Source organism: Staurois parvus, unplaced genomic scaffold, assembly GCF_062004578.1.
Source record: "Staurois parvus isolate SC_StPar_1 unplaced genomic scaffold, SC_StPar_1.0 ptg000671l, whole genome shotgun sequence".
Lineage (NCBI taxonomy): Eukaryota > Metazoa > Chordata > Amphibia > Anura > Ranidae > Staurois > Staurois parvus.
Window position 1 is genome coordinate 3285973 of NW_028318467.1, and position 23179 is coordinate 3309151.

General features: G+C 41.4%; 1 protein-coding gene across 2 annotated transcripts in view; it reads right to left on the reverse strand.

Moving 5' to 3' along the window:
• Positions 1-23179, reverse strand: part of LOC149447753 (CMP-N-acetylneuraminate-beta-galactosamide-alpha-2,3-sialyltransferase 4-like) — a 163081-nt gene that overhangs the window by 126851 nt on the left and 13051 nt on the right. Inside the window, exon 1 of one of the 2 annotated variants that reach the window (XM_089652103.1) lies at positions 2350-2605. The exons of the other annotated variant lie outside the window; for it this stretch is intronic. Coding sequence (XP_089508229.1) covers positions 2350-2514 — 165 coding nt within the window. The 5' untranslated portion in view covers positions 2515-2605. Of the gene's footprint in view, positions 1-2349; positions 2606-23179 lie in introns of those variants that run through there. 2 annotated transcript variants of the gene reach the window in all.

Here is a 23179-nt window from a genome sequence, read left to right on the forward strand (position 1 = left end):
CAGAGCTTACTGAGCTTTAAAAAGGGAAAAATGTTACATAGTTAGTCTGGCTGAAAAAAAGACAAAAGTACATCCAGTTAAACCATAAAAAAAAAAGTTACAATCATACACCCACAGTTAATCCAGAGGAAGGCAAAGAACCCAGCAAAGTATGGACCAATTTGCTCCTGCAGGGGAAAAAATCCTTCTTGATCCCCCAAGAGGCAATTGGATATTCCCTGGATCAACTTTACCTATAAATGTTAGTATCCAGTTATATTCTGTGTATCCAAAAAAGAATCCAGGCCTTTTTCTAAAGCAATCCACTGAGCTGGCCAGAGCCAACTCTTGAGGGAGTCTATTCCACATTTTCACAGCTCTTACTGTGAAGAATCCTTTCCATATTTGGAGATTACATTTCTTTTCCTCCAGACGTAAAGAGTGCCCCCTTGTCCTTTGTGATGGCCTCAGGGTGAATAGCTCTACACTGAGTTCACTATATGAACCACTGATGTATTTATACATGGAGATCATATCCCCCCTTATGTATTATACATGGAGATCATATCCCCCCTTATGTATTATACATGTTGATCATATCCCCCCTTATGTATTATACATGGAGATCATATCCCCCTTTATGTATTATACATGGAAATCATATCCCCCCTTATGTATTATACATGGTTATCATATCCCCCCTTAAGCTCCTCTTCTAAAGAGAGAATACATTCAGTTCCTCTAATCTTTCCTCATAGATGAGCTCCTCCATGCCTCTTATCAGTTTTCTTGCCCTTCTCTGTACTTTATCCAGTTCTCCAATGTTCTTTTTGTGAATTGGTGCCCAAAACTTAACTGCATATTCCAGATGAGGTCTTACTAATGATTTGTACAGGGATAAAAATTATATCTCTCTCTCTGGAGTCTATACCTCTTTAATACAAGAGCGGATTGTGCTCGCTTTAGAACCCGCAGCTTGGCATTGCATGCCATTATTCAGCTTGTGATCTACCAGATCCTTCTCCACCATTGATTCCCCCAGTTGTACACCCCCACCCCCCAATATGTATGATGCATGCATATTCTTAGCCCCCAAGTGCATCACCTTACATTTATCAACATTAAACCTCATTTGCCCCATAGTTGCCCAATTAAACAGTTTGAGGTCGGCTTGTAAGTTGGAAACATCCTGTAAGGATGTTATTCCACTGCACAGCTTGGTGTCAAATTGTGCTGCTTAGCTGGTGCTGATGGGGAAATTGTATATTTTAGATTTCCTTATTATTGTTGGCTCACAATATCTAATAAGGACACAAGGATGGTCACTTTAGATGACTCACCAAAGGAATGTTAGTGCAAACTGACCAAGTCCTTAAAAGGTCATGTTACTTGCAGTGGGGTGGATTGACGATTGCTTACACACAAGTCCAGTATATAACACACAGCTAGACTGGAAATATCTGTCTCATCTCAGAGCTGCAATAAGGAAGTGTCTGTGGTCACCTGTGTACCATGCCATGCAATTGGAGGGACTCATGGCGGAAACAGAATTTTTAGTTAAGTATTCTTGTTATATTTTCTTTTTCTTTATCTGTAGCTGTCATTATTTGTAATAAATGTTTTACTATAAGAATTTGTGTGATATCTCTTTGCACATATCGAATACAACCCCAAAACCCTAACAAAACAGGTGCCTCAGTGACTGAAGTTGCAATTTATTTGCCGTGTCGCAAGGTACAGTATCAAAGGTTATGACGGTGTATACAGTTTCCAGGAAATGTCATCTGATAAGCATGTGTGTGGTTGACATGGTCAACTGACCAAAAGAGACAAAAGGACATTGCGCAAGATTGAGCCCCGGAATAAGAAAACAACTGCTGCAAAAGTGACTGCCAAGCTCAATCACAGTCATGTGACGACTATCTATCTATATCCATGCCATATGGTATGTGTTAATCACATACTATTAGAGCAGCAGCTACGTAAATTCTTTTTTACAGAGGTGTTATTAATTTATTTTTAAATTGGTAATTTTGTTTATATATTTCGTTAACGCTTTACTCCGTGTACATTGCATAAAGTTCAGTAATAACATACGCTTGCCTCAATGAGCCCTAAGCACCATATGAGATTCAAGATTGCACTGGAAGATGACACATCGTGTTCCTGCCAGTATATATGATGTTCTCATTGACGGTATTTAGAAACATATCTACCCATAAAAAAATTAGATAATTCCTGTAAGAGAATTACAGATGACAAGAAAACAGCCTCAATTATGCATGGTGTCAGTGTTTGAAAATGTCAAAGAGAATAACTCTCATACTTGAATATCTTATGTTTTAAGTAACAAATACTCCTTTAACTTACGCAATAGAGGCGCAGCCCATGTACTGAGTAATGGAGCCAGTATTTTTTTTCCCGGAAACCCATACCGAAATACAAAGACTCTCTGGGATCTGATCCAAAGGTGCAGCAAAAAACATCCAACTGGAAAATTTCTAGGCAGATATACCACTCTATACCATAACACATTCAGCTAAGCTGCAGGTGTAAGACAGGCACCTGGTCATCGGCACAAAACACAAACCAGGGTTCAGTTTTAGTTTGTAAATCATCCCCAAGTCCTCATGTGGGTTTCCTCCCACAATCTAAAAAAAAAAATTTGCATGACTCTGGTGGGGACATTCAAGTCTAAGCTTTTCTGGAGATGAGACTATGGTCAGTAGTTCTGTGTAGTCTGTAACACTGTCTGAAGGGTGTTGGCACTGTAAAAATAGAGGAAACAAATTTTAAAAATTCTAAACTTGCCAAAAATTTTTCTTTGACGCCCTTTGTGATGTACATGTGACATGATGTACGGTGTAACTATAAATCAGCACACATATATATATAAAATCCTCAGCAATCCCTTAAAGTCATATCAATATCCTTCCCCTGAAGAACTAATAAAACATATATTCATTGACTTAAACCCAAAAACCCACAATTATAGTGAAAAAATCAAGACCCAAAGAGATTACCCAAAAATAAAAAATATCAAATCTATATAAAAGAACAAAAATAAAATAAAGTCCCAATATGCAAAGTGTCCAAATAATGTGTCCAAACAAAGATCAATTTCTTGATAGGAAGACGCGTTCTACTCCACTGAAGAAGATGCAAATCAATCACAGGTGCTCTTCAAATACCTCAAAAAACAAAATCTCAACATAGTATATTACCTTTTAAATCCCAGAAATAAAGTGCCACACGTGTATCATGCAAAAAAAACACTCCAGTGGTTATTTGGACTATATGAACATAATTAGGTGTTCTTGCAAAGAACACTTATTGTTATCTCACAAATATATTCTTATTCTTATTATAGCCATATTTGCCAAGCTAACTCCTCCCACAGTTTTTACACTACAAAGACAAGTAATATATCAAAACGTGCGGATTGTTCCCGATCGGATTGCTATTACTTTGTGGAACGTTTCGCCAAATCGTTCAAGAAATATCGCGGTTTTTGTGGCGAAATTTTCCCATAGGAATGAATGGTGCATCTAGAGTGGCAGCAGAGCACAGCTACAGGATGGAAGGAAAAATCAGAACATGATTTGTAAACTGCCATCACTCTGTCATTTTCAAGCCCACCTACACATATCTTATATCAAAACGTTCAGCTAACCCTGCTGTCACTAAAAATGTCCACGGCTAAGCCATAGTTCTGATAGTTTTCAGAATATGACCATTTGTTTGCAACTCACCCATCCCATTGACTTTCATTGAAACTTCACTCACAGCCACCTGAAATTTGAAGGGACGTTTTTAAACTGCGACTGTGCCTTCATTTTTAATATTGCAGAGACATACTATACATCAAAATTTAGGTCTGCTTCTTGTGATTGTCACGATACTAAGCTCTTCACTATAGCATTTATACTTTTAAAACTACAAGTGTTTGAATATGGCAATCGCCAGTGAAGTTGGCAAGTTGCAACAGTGTGTTTAGAACAGCACTTCTAACATTCCTGACTGAGTGAGTTGCTATAGCAACCAAAGGTCACTCAAGAGGCAGATGACTCACCAGGCTGGACTGTGAGCTTCAAAATACAAGCTGAAATGCATTTCTCACTATCAGGCTTGCAATGTACACTGCTTACATTTCATCAATCACTTGGTAAGGGTTGCTTGCAAGAACACTTTACACAATTTCCCCAGAAATTGTAGATTTTCTAGTTATTTAAATGCACTGGACAATTATTCACATGCTAATTTCATTGCTGGTTTTGTGTATGAGTTTACATATTTATCATAACAAGAGATTGTCATGTATTAACTTAACACATGAAGTAAATTGGTGTGCGCTGCTTTGAATTGTATTTATTTATTGAAAGTTGGCTACTATGACGTCCTGCAGCTAAATAGATTTATAGCACAGCAATTTTAGGTGAGCGCGAAAAGTTTTTTTATTAATATTATTTACACATTCAAGAAATGCACTTAAAGAAGAACGGTAGAGCACAGCCACCAAGAATACTACTGGACCTGCACATGTAAAGAGCAACTATAGTTGATCCCTTTTATATACTGTATCATTTCAAACTAAATATACAAAACACAGTATCCAAAACACACAAATATATATATTTCTCAGCTAATAATGCACAATCATAAAAATGTGCAGATGAATATTCCGGTTCATCACTGGTTCTCTGGTTCACACTGCAGGAATGGGTTGAAAATTACACTGGAATGTGGAAAAAAAGTGCCTCACCAAACTACACTATATTGCCAAAAGTATTGGGCCGCCTGCCTTTACACGCACATGAACTTTAATGGCATCCCAGTCTTAGTCCCTAGGGTTCAATATTGAGTTGGCCCCGCCCTTTGCAGCTATAACAGCTTCAACTCTTCTGGGAAGGCCATCCACAAGGTTTAGGAGGGTGTCTATGGGAAGGTTTGACCATTCTTCCAGAAGCACATTTGTGAGGTCAGGCACTGATGTCGGACGAGAAGGCCTGGCTTGCAGTCTCCGCTCTATTTTATCCCAAAGGTGTTGTATGGGGTTGAGGTCAGGACTCTGTGCAGGCCAGTCAAGTTCCTCCACCCCAAACTCGCTCATCCATGTCTTTATGGACCTTGCTTTGTGCACTGGTGTGCAGTCATGTTGGGACAGAGACATGCGACCATATCTAAGAAACTAGAGCTCATGCAGTATAGCCAATGAAATGTTCTGACTCAACATCCCAAATAACTCCAATAATAGGTCTAAAAAGCAAAGCACCAAGAAAAAAGACTTTTTTCTTGTTGGCAAGTGTCCTTTGTGTTAAAAAGGTTGTTCTATACTGTAACAAAATTATAACATTCAGTTAAAATAAAGCCACCCACAACACTGCCCCTAGCTACATCACCAACCTCATCCACAGATACCGCCCAAATCGCCCACTCCGCTCCTCCCATGATATCCTCCTCTCTAGCTCCCTCATCACCTCCTCCCACGCTTGCCTCCAGGACTTCTCCAGAGCCTCTCCCATCCTCTGGAACTCCCTACCACAGCATGTCCGGTCAGCCCCCACCCTGTCTGCCTTTGGGCGATCTTTGAAAACTCACTTCTTCAGGGAAGCCTACCCCACCTCCACCCAAGAACTGTACTTGAATCACCTCCACCAGATCATCCCCCGCAGCTATCGCCTTTTGTATCACCTCCCCCTTCCTTTAGATTGTAAGCTCCACGAGCCGGGCCCTCCTATTCCTTCTGTACTGAAATGTATTGTAATTGTTGGCACTATATAAATCCTGTATAATAATAATAATAAGGCTGGATAAAGGTTTACGCAAAGCAGGAAGCTTATACCTTCCACTAAGAATGTTCTAGATCCTAATAGAAGAATGCACATTTCATTGTATTCTGGTACAAAATGTTTCTACTTATGCAAGACCTTGCTAAATACAAACCACTTCTGCTATCAACACATTTATTTGTTCTCAGGTGATTAAAACACATACTTGGAATCAAGCAAGAGCCACAGAACAGTAGTTGTATTTTCCAGAGGTGTACAATGTAAGTCCGGGTGATGTATGTTCTGTGCAACAAGCAATTGATGAATCTGATGAATCTGAGGAAACAAGCGATACAATTCCATCCCGGTGAATCACCTCTGTCTTATTCAAGTGCATGGGACCTGTCACTCTCTATTTCATGCCATGAACATGCATAGCTGAAGCAGTGAATAACAGCAAAGGACATCATCAGTACCTTACATGTCACACCAAGCAAAAAGGTGGGGTTTCAATAAAATTTAACACACAACAGTGCTGGAATTTCCTTAGTCTACAGCATTTCATATGAAAGATTGTTCCATAAACACGTACATATGTTCCAAGTAAACAGGACTTTCACAATGAGATTGATTTACTATAACTGGAGAGTGCAAAATCTGCTGCAGCTGTGCATGGAAGCCAATCAGCTTCTAACTTTAGCTAGTTCAATTAAGCTTTGGCAAAAAATCCTGGAAGCTGATTGGTTTCTATGCAGAGCTTCACCAGATTTTGCACTCTCCAGTTTTAGTAAATCAACCCAAATACAGGTGAAACTCAAAAAATTAGAATATCGTACAAAAGTTCATTTATTTCAGTAATGCAACTGAAAAGGTGAAACTATATATATATATATATATATATATATGAGATAGACTCATTACATGCAAAGCAAGATAGTTCAAGCCGTGATTTGTCATAATTGTGGTGATTATGGCTTACAGCTCATGAAAACCCCAAATCCACAATCTCAGAAAATAAGAATATTGTGAAAAGGTGCAATATTCTCGGCTCAAAGTGTCCCACTCTAATCCGCTAATTAAGCCATAACACCTGCAAAGGGTTCCTGAGCCTTTAAATGGTCTCTCAGTCTGGTTCAGTAGGAATCACAATCATGGGAAAGACTGCTGACATGATAGTTGTGCAGAAAACCATCACTGACACCCTCCATAAGGAGGGAAACCCTCAAAAGGTAATTGCAAAAGAAGTTGGATGTTCTCAAAGTGCTGTATCAAAGCACATTAATAGAAAGTTATGTGGAAGGGAAAAGTGTGGAAGAAAAAGGTGCCCAAGCAGTAGGGATGACCGCAGCCTGGAGAGGATTGTCAGGAAAAGGCCATTCAAAAGTGTTGGGGACTTTCACAAGGAGTGGACTGAGGCTGGAGTCAGTGCATCAATAGCCACCACACACAGACGGATCCTTGACATGGGCTTCAAATGTCATATTCCTATTGTCAAGCTGCTCCTGAACAACAAACAACATCAGAAGCGTCTTACCTGGGCTAAAGAAAAACAGACCTGGTCTGTGGTCCAAAGTCCTCTTCTCTGATGAGAGCAACTTTTGCATCTCATTTGGAAACCAAGGACCCCGAGTATGGAGGAAGAATGGAGAGGCACACACTGCAAGATGCTTGAAGTCCAGTGTGAAGTTTCCACAGTCTGTGTTGATTTGGGGAGCCATGTCATCTGCTGGTGTTGGTCCACTGTGCTTCATTAAGTCCAGGGTCAACGCAGCCATCTACCAGGAGATTTTGGAGCACTTCATGCTTCCTTCCGCGGACGAGCTTTATAGGGATGCTGACTTCATTTTCCAGCAGGACTTGGTACCTGCCCACACTGCCAAAAGCACCAAAACTTGGTTCAATGACCGTGGGATTACTGTGCTTGATTGGCCAGAAACTAGCCTGACCTGAACCCCATAGAGAATCTATGGGACATTGCCAAGAGAAAGATGAGAGACATGAGACCGAACAATGCAGAAGAGCTGAAGGCCGCTATTGAAGCATCCTGGTCTTCCATAACACCTCAGCAGTGCCACAGGCTGATAGCTTCCATGCCACGCCGCATTGAGGCAGTAATTGCTGCAAAAGGGGCCCAAACCAAGTACTGAGTACATATGTACATATGCATGCTTCTACTTTTCAGAGGTCCGATATTGTTCTATGTACAATCCTTGTTTTATTGATTGCATGGAATATTCTAATTTTCTGAGATTGTGGATTTGGGGTTTTCATGAGTTGTAAGCCATAATCATCACAATTATGACAAATCACGGCTTGAACTATCTTGCTTTGCATGTAATTGCATCTCATATATTAGTTTCACCTTTTAAGTTGCATTACTGAAATAAATGAACTTTTGCACGATATTCTAATTTTTCAAGTTACACCTGTATATACATGTGACAATGCCAGATAATATTAAAACAATGCTTGCATTTGCAGGAAATTCATACAGGATGCAACATTTCATACATTTTAACATAACTAAATATACCATATTATGAAAAAAATCACTGAAAAATGTTTTGCAGATTGATTGCTCTGGCTGCATCAGTATGTTAGTTTTCTGGACATATGAATGACCGACTTTATGGGTACTGCTGGCTGCAATCTGCTGCATAACGTTTAAAGGATAAGTTCAGCTTTGGGAACATGTTACACGTTCCACCCATTTTTAGGGAGCAACATGCAACATGTTCCCATAGCTTCAGCCACCGCCCGCCGCCCCCCTCCCTCTGACAGATAGTACGGGGAGAAGACCTATAATTCCTGCCGCAGCCAAGAACCAAAGCGTCATGGCCACAGCATGTGTACACTGCCAGCTGCTGCATCTGCAACTAAACGGGGAGTGGTTGGGAGGTGGTAAAACTGTGGCTCAGCCTAGGGGTTTTACTGCCCCCCCCCCCCAACCACTAGTGCAAACAAGTCCTTAAGCACAGACCACTTTACAAAGTACCACCCAAATGACCCCCGCTTCTCAGTGCAATTTACCCCCCACCCATATTCCTCACACTACAGATATTCTCTAACATCCCTTATCCTCCCTCCCAGCCTACCCCCTCAGTACAGACTCCCTGTCCAGTACAGACCAACCAGCTTTCCAACTGAGACCCACCCCCCTCCAGCACAGCCCTCCCCCCACCCAATACAGCCTTCTTAGAACACATCCCCCCTTCCAGTTCAGATGCCTCAGTATAGAAAACCCCCTCATCCATTCTCCCCCCCCCCCCAGTACCAAACTCACAGTACAGACCCCCCCCCCCCCCCTCTGGTCCAGGTTCAGATGCCTGAGTAAAGAACACCCCCTCATCCATTCTCCCCTCCCCCCCACAGTACTAAACTCTCAGTACAGACCCCCCCCTTCGGTCCTAGTTCAGATGCCGGAGTACAAAAAAAAAACCTCATCCATCCCCCCCCCCCCACAGTACCAAACTCTCAGCATGGAAGCCCCCCCCCCCCCCCGGTCCAAGTTCAGGTGCCTGAGTACAAAAAGAACCCCCATCCATTCCCCCCCACAGTAACAAACTCTCAGTACAGGCCCCCCCCCTCCGGTCCAAGTTCAGATGCCTGAGTACAAAAAACCCCCTCATCCATTCCCCCCCCCCCCCCCCACAGTACCAAACTCTCAGTACAGACACCCCCCCCCCCCTCGGTCCAAGTTCAGATGCCTGAGTACAAAAAAAACCCGACCCTCATGCATTCTCTCCCCCCCCCACAGTACCAAACTCTCAGTACAGACCCCCCCCCTCCCCTCCAGTCCAAGTTTCAGATGCCTGAGTACAGAAAACCCCCTCATCCATTCCCCCCACCCGCAGTACCAATCTCTTTGTACAGGCCCTCCCCTCCGGTCCAGTTTCAGATGCCTGAGTACAGAAAACCCCCTCATCCATTCCCCCCACCCGCAGTACCAATCTCTTAGTACAGGCCCTCCCCTCCGGTCCAGGTTCAGATGCCTGAGTACAAAAAAAACCCTCATCCATCCCCCCCCACAGTACCAAATTCTCAGTACAGACCCCCCTCCGGCCCAAGTTCAGATGCCTGAGTACAAAAAGAACCCTTACCCATTCCCCACACAGTTCCAGACTCTTAGTACAGACCCCCCCCCCCTCCGGTCCAAGTTCAGATGCCCGAGTACAGACAAGCCCCTCATCCTTCCTACATATACAGCTGGAGCAACTTAAAGTAAGAAATCCAGAGTAGGGGAGGTTTGACTACCAGTCTTAGGAGATTTGGAATGTTACCACCATGCTGCTCACTGTTTTCTTGCTGAAGAGGAAGCCCTATCAATACCCCAACAGTCATCAGATCACCACTCATCAGGGGGTAGATCTTACATCAGAAAGTAAAGCCCTGCCTCCAACAAAATGGCTACCACACAGACAAAGTAGAGGACAAGGCAAGGAAAGTTAGTAAAAAGGATCAGCTGCAGGAAACCCACAGTCAATTCTGGTACCTAGTCGTTTTCTCACTCCTTGGGCACAGCTTCCACAGCACAGAGCACAGACCTTTTAAAGTCATAATGCAATATTAACCTGGAAGAACTAACAAATACTATCTGGTGAATTCACTAGACACATGTTTTTTTGGTAGTAAAGCTCAGCAAACAAAAATAATTCATTGCAAAATCTATTTGAACAGCTGCAAATGGCAGAAAAAAGCATCAATTACTGGCGCTCAAAGCATTGATAAGGATTTACCTGCTATTGCTTTTTAAAGTCTTTTAATGCTAAATTTGAACGAAATTAGCACAACTGGCATATTTTATAATAAAATATAAAAGTTGTGCAAAATGCAGACTTTTTGGTATTTTTGTTAGTATCTTGGTATTTGATAGTACAGTTTGGAATCTGCATACCATTTTACTAATGTATTGGATTGAATTACTAAAGGAGTAGAGGCTGTTCACTTAAATACGTAAGTAAATACACTATAAGCTTAGTAAATAAGGAGAAGCTGTGTTCACTTCAATCAACCAATCATTTTGTAGTGTAAATATTTTTTTTTTCTTTTAAGTTTTAAGGTATTCAAAATTACTGATATTGAGTTTTCAAAATAAGGTGTTAAATGCATTTTGTAAATTTCGCAGCTCTGCATTCTAGAAAATATCTTACTTATCTTTTAGATTGGAGAATTTCTTCAGTGGAAGGCACTTGAGAACACACTGCCAAATAGTCTCATTTCCCAGTCTCAGGTTACAGGCAGCCTACCTGCTGTATAGAAAAAGCACCAAAAGACATCCTCTGGGAACAAGCAAACAAGGGCTTTCCTCACAAATGCTCACATTCTTCTCCTGTGACCAGGGGTGGACTGACAACTCATGGGGCCCCCGGGCAATAGGAAATCATGGGGCCCCTGTGTCCTTGCCCACACTCAAAAAAGCCTATAAAAAAGGTACCAGGGGCATTTCATGGGACCCCCTACTGACCCCGGGCCCTCAGGCAATGCCCGAGTGCTCGAATGGTCAGTCCGCCCCTGCCTGTGACAACTGTAGATTTCCCTAAAGCAGGGTATACTTGAACAGCTGTTTTTTTCCTTCAATCAGCAGGTTTAATGAAAAAAAAAAAGCCAGGGGCGTAGCTACAGGGATAACAATTGCCCCATGCTGCAGGGGGCGTGTGCAGTCCCCCTGTACACCTGGAAAGGAGGAGCGGGGGGGGGCATATAGATGACTCAATCTCTCCATTTTCCTTTTGCAGCCGCTGAATGCCTGATGGAGGTAGAGGAGGAGAAGCAGGCATTCAGCGGCTGCAGGAGGAAAATTGGGAGATTGTTACCTCTATATGCAGCCGCCCCTGCCACTCCTATCCAGCTTCTTTCTGATGACCCCCCCAGGCTCTCCGGACCTCCCTGTACTCTGCACTGGGGCCCTGAAGGTTCTAGTTATACCACTGACACAAGCCATGTGGATGCAGGGATCTCTCCTGCTGTGCCATTGTTTTCTGACAAGGGGGACTCCCCCCATCAAAATGCACAGATCAACGCTGCAGGCACTGGCTGCAAGTGCCGAATGAATGCTGGTTTTTCAGCACCGTTCGACATAAGCCAGTAGTTAGACCAGATTCTGTTGGACAGAGAAGCGTACGCATGTACCAAAATTCATCCGATTCTTGTTGAACAGGCCGAACTTCAGTATGTGTGTACCAAGCTTTACTTTCTGTCCCAGTGACAAGAGACAAGAAAAGAGGAAAACAATTTGGGCTTTAGGAGTAATAGTACATTAAAGTGGTTTTAAAGGCAGCTTTGCTGCCTGTAGCCCCCCCAAATATATACCTACGTCCAATCTCGATCCAGCGATGTGAACGAGAGCAGAGACATTCTCGCTGCCCATTGGGTCAAATACAGCAGCAGGAGCCATTGGCTCCCACTGCTGTCAATCAGAGCCAGTGAGGAGGGAGCGGGGGGCCGGGCTGAACCCCACTCTGGGTGTCTTAAGGACACACAGAGCAGGGCTCAGAAGCAGCTTGCTTTTGAGAAACCGATGGGGGACCAAAGAGGGTCAGAGCTGTTCTGTGCAAAGCCATTGAACAAAGCAGGTAAGTATTACATTTGTTATTTAAAACAAATAAAAAAGAAACTTTATTATCACTTTAAAGCTGAAGTTTAATTTGCTTATATTTTGCCTTCCCTAGTTCCTGTTTTCCCCCTTATTAACATGCTAATGACATTTTTAATAAAACTCTGTTTTCTACCTTACTTTGGTTCTAGTGGTGACACCACCAGTGCTCTGTGCTCCATGCAATCAAACAGATCATAGCTGGTGGGAGGCGCCAGCAGGATGCTGTGCATAGCTTCAGGAAAACATCACAGCAACCTGCCTTAACAATCCTCTCAATAGCCCCCCCGATCCCACCCTTATGCAGGCAGCAAGCTGGCTTCTGGAATGAGGTATTCAAATATCAAAATGTTTGATGGGGAATTCCTAGGCAGCACATATGATACCGAGACTCCATAATTGAAAACAAAACTGAAATCCACTGAATGAAAGGGGTGGGCCAAGGATAGTTAAGTTGGGGAAGAAAGGGCTAACTGATGCTGGAGTCCTCCAGCCAGAGAATGGCTCTATTTGACTTGCTGCAGCTTCCAATACACATTGTCAGATGATCACAGAGTGCAGTGAAATCAGAGTTAGCAATTTCAGTCCAGGAGAGGAGCCAGTGCAAGGCTGATAGGAAGGCTGAAGTTTAGGTATAGGATGCTAAAAGTATGTACACCATAAATGGATGACATTTGAATGCAAAAGCAGTGTGCATCATAAATAACTGCCATTACTTTTTATTAAAATACAGTTTATAACTTCTTTAATCCTTTTTTACATCCCTTACAGTTGCTTTGCAGCCACTTCCTGTCTACATGCACTCCAGCAATGGCTGTATTGCATTTCTCAGGATGCATTTCCCAATGGTGGCAACAATGGACTATGACTGTAATGTGCCACTTGTAGTCCATGTGACAGGATGACAACACAGGAGCCCAACTGGGAGACAATACCCTATAATAAAAAGTGTCTAAACAAGGACCTTCATGACAGAATCACCAGGTATTATTATACGTTCAATATTTTTATTGAGTTTTACAAATAATACACAATTCCGCCTGTATAAGTGCCCGGTCACACCAATGCGATTTCAGATGCGATTTGTGAATTGAAATTGCACCTGAAATCGCATCTAATATATGTGAAAGTCAGTGTCTACACATGTGCGATTTGCTGCAGCACGATTTCTAAAGCAGTACTTGCATTACTTTTTCTGCAGTTTTGTTGCGATTTCACATCCATAGAATATAATGGAAATTGCACTGCAAATTGCAGGAAATTGTTGAAAATCTTCACAAGTAGCAATAAAGTCTTCAGAAATTACATAATTTGAAATCGCAGTGGTGTGATTGGTGACTTATGACAGCAGTCCAAGGATTCTCTATATTGGCTATTGGCAGCATAACTAAATAGACCAACTGGAATAAACACTATTGCTTCAAGGAGGTGATAAGAGATTGGAAATAACTGAGAGTCAAGAAATAATAAAAAGAAAAAAGGGGGGGGGGCAGGGAGAAAAAGAGAAATAAGAGGTATGAAGTGTCTTGCCCATGCCTGACAATCAATCAGACCCATTAGCATGCTCCCGAGAAGAAATTCAGATTTAGTGTCAAATTCTTTCCAAGGGTTCCATTCTCAAAATGATGTTGCTTGTCATTTAGTCCTCATGCACACAGGATGTTTTTACAGTGGCTGTTTTTGGCTTTTGACGTTTTTTTCTACAGCGGGTAAACCCCTCCAGCATGTTATCCCATGTGTCCATGCACACACAAACTGTAATTAGCGTTTTTTGGCAGGGGTGTTTTTTGGCTGGAAAAAAAAACAGGACTAGTGGGTTTCTAGAGGAGTTATTTAGGTGTAAAAATGCTTGAACGCTGAAAAATGTGTCAAAATGCATTAAACCGCTGTAAATCATGGCAAACCGACGGTTTTGGATGGTTTTTTTTGGGGGTGGGGAACGCTAAAATACATGGCAAAACGCCGCTAAGCACTAATGCAAAAACACTGAAAAACTCATGTTTTTAACAGCTAACATTACCAGCATTATCAATACGCACCGTGTGCATGGAGCCAAATGCTGGCTAATTTTTCATGTGTCATGATCCAACATATTTTGTGCCTAACTATACTGAATGACACCACAGGGTTTTTCCAATCCCGAATGTGACAGGTACCCGCTCCCACTTCCGCTGCAATTGCCTAGGCAATCGGAAGTGGAAGTTGTCCTCCCCCCTCCCTCCCCGTAGTCTTCTGGGACACGTGACTTCTATCAGTGTCCAGCACAGCACTGGTTAAAGCTTGTAGGAGGAGTTTTCTTTCTGCTCTAGGAGGATGCAAAACTCCTGACCTCAGTCTGGACAGTGCTGATTGGCCCTGTGCTGATAACATGCATTCTCCGAAGAAAGAAAAAAAAAACCTCTCTAGCAATACACCAAACTGAGCATGTGCAAAATGCCTATGATTCAGTCTTATCAGGAGATAAGAGGTGGTCGCTTGAAAAAGAGGAGGAACAGAGAAGACATGGTTTAAAAATCCTTTTTACACAATGCAGAGTATTAACCCCTTAGGTTCCACAGTGAGTATAACAAGCATGCTTTACTGCATATACAGACTAATTTTACTGTTGTGGGTTTAGTAATACTTTAACCTTTTTTAGTAACAAATAATGTTAATAAATCTCTTGCCGCTTTTGGTAGACTTCCCTGTGATTTTGATAGCTAAGTTAGTATAAACCACTGACAGGTAAAGTGAAGTAGATGTGTTCAAATCAGAATAAATGGTCAAGCGTAGGGATTTGAGGGACTTTGGCAGGGGCCAAACTGTAATGGCTAGATCAGAGCAACTCCAAAATTGCAGCTCTTTTGGGATGTTCCAGGACTGCAGTGATCAGGACCTACCAAAAGTGTCCCAAGGAAGAAAAATCAGCAAACTGGCAATAGAGTCATGGGTGGCCAGGGATCATTTGATGCACATAGGGAGCAAAGGTTGGCCGGTGTAGTCCAATCTAATAGAAGAACTACTGTAGCTTAAATTGCTGAAAAAGTTATTGCTGTAAAAAGGTCACAGAACACAGAGTGCATCACACTTTGTTGAGTATGGGGCCGAGTAGCGACAGAAAGGATCTGGGTGCCTATGCTGACCCATGTCCACAGCAAAAAGTGCCAACAACGGGTGCATAAGCATCTGAACTGGACCAGGGAGCAATGGAAGAAGGTGGCTTTGTCTGATAAATTAAAGAAAGGTTTAAGGAAAAATAAGTCCGATCCATGGAGGCCTCACCTTACAACTTACAGGACTTAAAAGATCTATAGATAGCTTGGTGTCAGATACCACAGCAATATTACCATCTCTATATTATCTATATTTGATGTATAGATAGAAAACAAAGAGCCATGTTATAGCATTTGGATATTGTGTGATTGTAATAAAAGCCACTGTATTAGCACAACAAAATGTTTTCATACAACATTCAGTTGTTATATGCAATTGAATTGAAGAATTTGTAAAGATGGACCATATTTGTTAAGAAGAACAAGTTATCACCCCTTTTATAGGGTTTCTCATTATATTTTTTGTAAGCTTGAGGTTATATATAGATATAGATACAGATAAAAGCATAAAAACAGAAAGGGGATGTTTTTTTTACTTGGGGGGGGGGGTTGTAAAATGGTGGTAAAGAAGGGGGGGAAGGGTAGAAAACTGAGCCCCAGGACTGCCTTTAAGTCTCCCAATCAACCAAAGGAGGAAAAACAAACCCATTTTACATCATATTGATGTTCTATCTCACAGATATGATGTAAAGTTTGAAGAGACCATGTGGTCTTGTAAGCATCTGTAATGACCTATTTATAAAGATCTTCAAAAGAACAGCATGCCTTTCAGAGTTTGACACAGAGGGTTTTTCTTAGAAAACTAAATTAATTCCACTTCCGTCAAGATATGGCAATTTTTAGCAGTGAACTTGCCAAACCAGTTTTTTTTTTAAGAACCAAAGATGCCGCAAATTCAGTAGTCATTTTCCTATGACTACAATCAACTTTTTGAAACAGAACCAGATTACAGATATTCTTTGAAAAATACTTCATTTCTTTTAGGGTTTGTAATTAGTTGTAAATTAAAATTTGGAGAAAAACAGGATCCATCAGGGTTAAATATACACAGCATATAGCCAGTTCGGCTCCAGAGCAATTTGTTTTATTTATTGCATACATGTAAAAATTTTAAATTTTGGCAATAAAGTTACTTAAACCCCCAGAGCATCATATATTTTCTGAAAGCAGAGGCCCTGTAGAATAAAAAGGTGATAATTGCAAATTTTTATGGCACATGATATTCATGCAAATGTTTATTAAATGCAAATTTTCAGGAACAAAATATAATAAAAGGAATTTTAGTGCAAAAACACACAATATAATATCTATGTTTGGGTAAAATATAAAAGATGAGATTGCATCGAGTAAATACATACCAAACATTCCATGTCTTAAAATTGCATGCGCCCGCGATATCGACAAAAATTTTGGTGCGCAAAAATCACCATAGGTGACATTTTAAAAGCCTTTACAGCTCATCAGCTTAGAGTTAATTTGGAGCTGTTGCGCTAGAATCATTGCTCTCACTCTGACGTTCGCGGCGATATGTTACACATGTGGTGCAACCGTGGTTTACATACACGTGCACACCTTGGGGTTCTGTTTGTGCAGGTGTGCAAGGAAACGGGGGTTTTGTTTAATTTTAATATATTTTATTAGAATTTAATTTTTTTTAACGTGTTTCTTGTATTTTTTATTTATTTAAATTTGATTGTTATCACAAGGGGTTACAAAACCCCTATGTGATAGCATTAGGCAGGAGCTAAGTACTCTTTATGGAGACATTTGGGGTCTAATAGATCCCAATGTCTCCCCTGCCCTTCACAACATCTAACCAAGCACTTGGCTAGATGTGTCCTCTTGCTGTACTGGCCAGGAAAGGGTGCATCTGAAACTGGCTGTGACGTCATGTCTGGTTTCAGTGTTTGCATGTGAGATCGTGGTGGCGGTAGAGTTCTCGAGCTCTGGTAAAAGCGGGAGACCCTGTGGACCACAGGAAGAAAGGGGGGCAGCAGGGAAGGGGGGAGGGAACCACGCTCACTTTTTATTTCAAGACAGCAGCCAGCTTAACAAAACCCACACAAGCTGATGGCTGCTACTGATTACAGGTTCACTCTGATGTCCAAAGAGCTGGAATGGATAATTATCAATATCAATTGCTTCTATATTGCATCTGATGAAAGATGATTCTCCTTTTTAACACCTCTTGTCTTGCTGCCACTTCCAATACTTAGGAGTAAGGGAAGGTTATAACCCTGTCTGTGTTTTTTTGCTATCTGTGTCTCATTGGGGAGATTTACCTTCACTTCCTGTCCTATAGCCAAAACAGGACATGAGAGGAAATCCCAGTAAATTAAGGGAATCCCTTGGGGCCCCCTGGCCACCAGAATTAGTGCCCCCATTTTAAGATTTCCCCTCTACTACATTTCTGGGGACAACTCAAAATTTGGGATTTTCTTTTCTTTGCACTTTCAGTGATAATAGTAAATGGGACAAATGTAAAGGGTGAATCTCCCTAATGGGGGGCACAGACAGCAGTAAAAATAACAGGTGTTCTAATTCCTCTCCACTCTATCCAAAATGTAAAATAAAGTGTTGCCTTTAGTTTCACTTTAAGAGTATAAGCCACATATCTACAGACAAAATGGAAATATTGCCATCTAAAGGCAGAACTTCTAATTACAGCCCCTGACCAACTGCGCTTAAGTTGATTTTTGAAGCCAGACTTTTTGGCACTGCTGTAGCCGTTAGCCTGACTCACCAGGAGGAATATAAAATTCTCCAAAGAAACTATAAAGATACTCTGTTGCTAAAATCAAAGTGTGAATAAAAGATCTCCCTGTATAGAAGACAGGAAATTCTCACCTCTCCCCTTGCCTGCCTTGCCATTTGAAATCAGACAAATCTGGGAGTATTGGCTTTTCCTCCAGTCTCCCACTGCTTTCATTGTTTCCTCCTACTGACTCCTATGGTGCTACAGGACACAGTATTGACAAAGGGGTTGTGGGAATCAAAAAGCACAAGGAACAGGAGATCTACTACAGGTTTCTGAAGAGCCACAAAACATTGATTACTCTCCATTACAGCCGTGTGTGGTGCTTCGGGCAACATAAGAGATGTAACTCACAGGGACATCTTTTGTCAAGCTTTGATTTAGTAACAGTGTCATTTTAAAACAAGCCCTCACTGAGGTATAGTAATCAGGAAATTAATTTTCTTGACCTAACATTATACATTGAGGGCCCGAAAATTTTATCTAGGAGTTACTTTAAATCATCAGACCGCAATAGCTTTATCCCTAAAGATAGTTGTCATCATCCGAGATGGTTGAGCAACATACCAAGGGGACAGTTTCTTCGGATCTACAGAAACTGTGACAAAAAAGAGGATTATGTTCTCCAATCTGAGATCCTTAAGCGGAGATTCATCGAAAAAGGCTATAACGCCAACATGCTTGAGGTAGAGAGGGACAAGGTGGGAGACATGAATAGGGACAGTCTCATCATCACTACGCAAAGAACTACCACTGAGAGATACTGTCCTTTTATCACTGACTTTTCTACTCAATTTAGGGATGTAGCCGGTATTATCAGGAAGAACTGGAAAATTCTTAAAAATGATCCGGTGCTGGGGAGCCATTTACCGGAAGCCCCCGAAATCACTTACCGTAAGGCACCACCTCTGAGAAACACCTTGGCCCCCAACATTGTTAACCCACCAAAACAACTTTCCTTTTTCTTCAACCGTAAAGGGTTCTTCCCCTGTAATAGATGTATGCTATGCACTAATAATGGAATTCATAAATATCCAGTAACCACATTCAGTTCCAACACAACTGGTAAAACATATGAAATTCAATCTACCATCACGTGCAATAGTACCCATGTTGTATACCTGTTGGAGTGTACATGCGGGAAGCAATACGTGGGACGGACTATTAGGAGACTTCGTGATAGATTGAGGGAACACCTGAAGAATATTAACAAGGGGTTCAAGGAACATTCACTTTCCTTGCATTTCCGTCAAGCACATAACAAGAACCCACATGGCTTGAGGTTTATAGGAATTGACACAATACATAAACACTGGAGAGGAGTACACAAGTTAAGAGCAGTTTCGAAACTTGAAACCAAATGGATTTTTTTATTAAGAACACTTGCCCCACATGGGTTAAATATTGATGTAGATATAAATTGTTTCTTGGATACCAGCTAAATCCATTTGGGTTGTCCTTGACTCATCTCAGCAAATATCCAGTATGTACGTCTTATCAACATTAATGTATCATTACGGTTTCCGGGGAAACTATGGTTCCTAAACATCATTATTTTACCTCGAGGGGCCTCTTTCCCCTTCCCCCCCTCCTTTTTTTTTTTTTTTTTAGCTATTTCTTAACAACGTGTATTATTTGCACTGTTTATTCTCTAAATTATTAAATTTACCATTTTATACACAGTTTTTGATGTGGATACGTTTCACATGGTTAGGTATTGTTAATGCCCCCCAGTGATTCATATGGGGTTGCATTTGTTTTTACTGTATTTTCCCAGGGAATATCCTAGGGGCTATTTTGATATTGGTATTTTATTTCATTTTAATTTCCAATATTTTTTATGACCATTTATGTAATGTTTATGATCATCATTACTATTATTTAGATCTTATGATTATTATTTATATGACTATTCATATTTTACATTTTGCACATCACATTGGCTGTGTGTTACCGTGTTTTTAAATTGCTGTCGGCTTTAATTGTCCTTTTATGACATTTCTGTTGTTTTATGTAGCCTATGCTCTGTTTTTAAAATTTATATTGATGGCCCCTGGCAGTTTTGCATGAACATAGGGGGCTGGTACTTGTAGTTCTACCACACCAAGATTCAATATTTACACTCATCACCTGGAGTGGTTTATCTCTCTGCTTATTAATTATATCTCCTCATCACCCTCCCCTAATGATTGCTGTGATGCTGAGATCGTTTAACATTGGAATATGTGTAAGGTGGGTTTTCTCCCATCCAAATCCCCTCTTTCTGGGCTGTGGATCACTTGCTCTGGCTCTGCATGTCCTGTCTTCAATAAAATGGCCGCCGGATACGATCTGCGCATGCGCGGGTTACCCGCGGTGACGCGGGAGGCTTGCATTGCGCATGCGCGGGCGTCTTGGCCTCACGCATGCGCAGTAGCACTAAAATGACGCGAAAATGCGTCTTTTGACAATTAGAGGTCCTCTATAAATAAGGGACCTTGGTTGAGAGGCACATTCCCTTTGATAATGTGCCATTGCCACGAAACGCGTTAGCGATAAGGACACCTCTCATACCATTGATTATCCACTTGGTTCATGCATCTGACTGTCGGCCATCTTTTTGGATTCTGTGAATCAGCTTTTTTGGACATTACCATGTAAGTGTGTTACTTACTTTTACCTTTTGAATAAAAATACTACACTATCAAGATTTCTTTCTTTTGGGTCTTATTGCCGAGTCCCTGAGATGATCTCCTGATATGAAAGCACACCAATCCTGGCGATAGAGGATATAAAGTTATTTCGTGTTACTGTAAAGAGGCGCACTCCCCCTGGTGGTAGGAGACGGCAAGAGTGGTGCACTGGTGTTCCTGAGGGCTTTACGCTGAGGACCATTTGGCTGTGACCAGGAGTAGGTCATTATACTCCAATGCGCATTTACTTGCGCTATCTGGTTAGTGCATTTTACAGCTATTCTCCTATCACGGAAGTCACGGATTTGCTTGGATACACCCCAAAACTTATGACTTTAACATCCCTATCACTATAGGCACTTTGATTAGTTGGATGTATCTTCATTACTTACCTGACCATTGTTTACATTAATTTATGAATGTGGGATCTGGTGCATGTCATAAAATGAATATTTAAATTCTGCTATATATATGTTAATTCCCTGTATTATATACTCAAGCGCTGCAACTTTTTGTATTTGACTGTTGATGAAGAGGGTATACGAGGTTTACCTTTATGCTAGCGGCTTGAATCTGTCAGATCCAGCGCTCGTTCCTTTCTCCATATAAGCCCTCACTGAGCTTTGTAACTACAGGCACTATGGTGTAATTTATCGCCAAGGTTTACAGCAAACACTTTCCCCTCTATCAATGGCTGGCTCTGCTCCCCCTTGACAGCAGCAAGCTGGCAACCAGCCAGTATAATAGTCTCTAACATAAATACAAAGCAGGCATACATGAAAACAGGGGAGCAGAGTACTGAGCACTTGAGCAACTTTACTGCATCTCTTGTGATAAATTACTCCACTGTGTTTGCAGCTATATAGGTCAGCAAAATCTTGGTTTAAAGATTATTTTCTGCTGACCTTTATGTTAGAAAGATGGCAAGACCAATTGAAGAGCCTCTGAAGACGCCCTGTGGGAGGGGTGAAACACTCCAGTGGAGACCATTGGTGACGTCACATTCGACCAATGGAACGCATGCTGCGGCGACACTTACAGATTGGCATACATGCAGTTTTAACTTGTTTTTAAGTGAGTGTTACCCAATTTTGCACTAGTTTTTAATAAATGGAGTCTTGCTATGTCTGCCTTTCTAGCCATTTATTTTAACTATGAGCATTGACCCTGAGGAAATGAAGATGGATTGTGGAGAACTACAAGGCCCAGCAATGCCAATTTTTTTTAACATTAAAGAGATCACAAGTGACAGTAATCTTCTAAACTTTATAGATCTTAAAGAGAAGACTGAGAAGTTATCAGACCCAGCAGGACTACAAGTCCCAGCAAGCACAGGATGCCTGCAATTTAAGCGCATTTGATTACGAACATTACGTGTTAACACACTTAAACAACACTTGGTGAGTGTGGGACCCTATGAGGGGAGCACAGTTCTGTATTGTCTAAAATGCACGAAGATTTGAAAAGATTTTCACAGTCGTATTGATGGGAGACGTATTTATTGGTTTATAGGCTTTTATTACCGTAATTAAATATTTAATTTGAATTTTGGTAGTGAGCAGCGCTTTGCATATGTGTTATTCTCAATTGAAGAAATCAGCATCCTGTCATTTATCTATATTTTACTAACATTACTACAGATCTCTGAGTTGTGCTGTTAAACAGGATATTTAGTGTCACTTTAAAATTATCTTCAGCTAATAGACCAGCCATGCCAATGTGATGTGCCTTCTCCTTCTTTGTAGTTGTCAGTGGTCTAAAGATTAAATACAAAAAAATAATATGCCACCAGCCAGGGGTGGACTGACAACTCATGGGGCCCCCGGGCAATAGGGGATCATGGGGCCCCTGTGTCCTTGCCCAAACTCAAAAAAGCCTATGAAAAAGGTACCAGGGGCATCTCATGGGGCCCCCTACTGACCCCGGGCCCTCGGGCAGTGCCTGAGTTTCCAAATGGTTAGTCCGCCCCTGCCACCAGCTGTTCTCCGCCTGATAAGTCACAGTTCTTTAAATATTTCAACTCTAAATAGTTTAGGAATTCTTTTTGTTGGGTCCTTTCTCTAGGGTTAAATATCGTACATTGAAATTTTTACTATAATGTCGAGTTCAGATGCGTCATAATCTTTTTACAAACTTATACAATGATGCCCACAGTGGGCATAACGTGGCCCCTTGAACATTCAGCCCTCACAGTTCGGCACCCTATTCAATCTAAATTTGATATTGAGAAGATACTGAGAATTATGCCTATCACTGTATACAGATAAAGATTCTCTTGGTCTTCTTTCACTTACAAAGAGGTATTAAAACCACTGAATGAG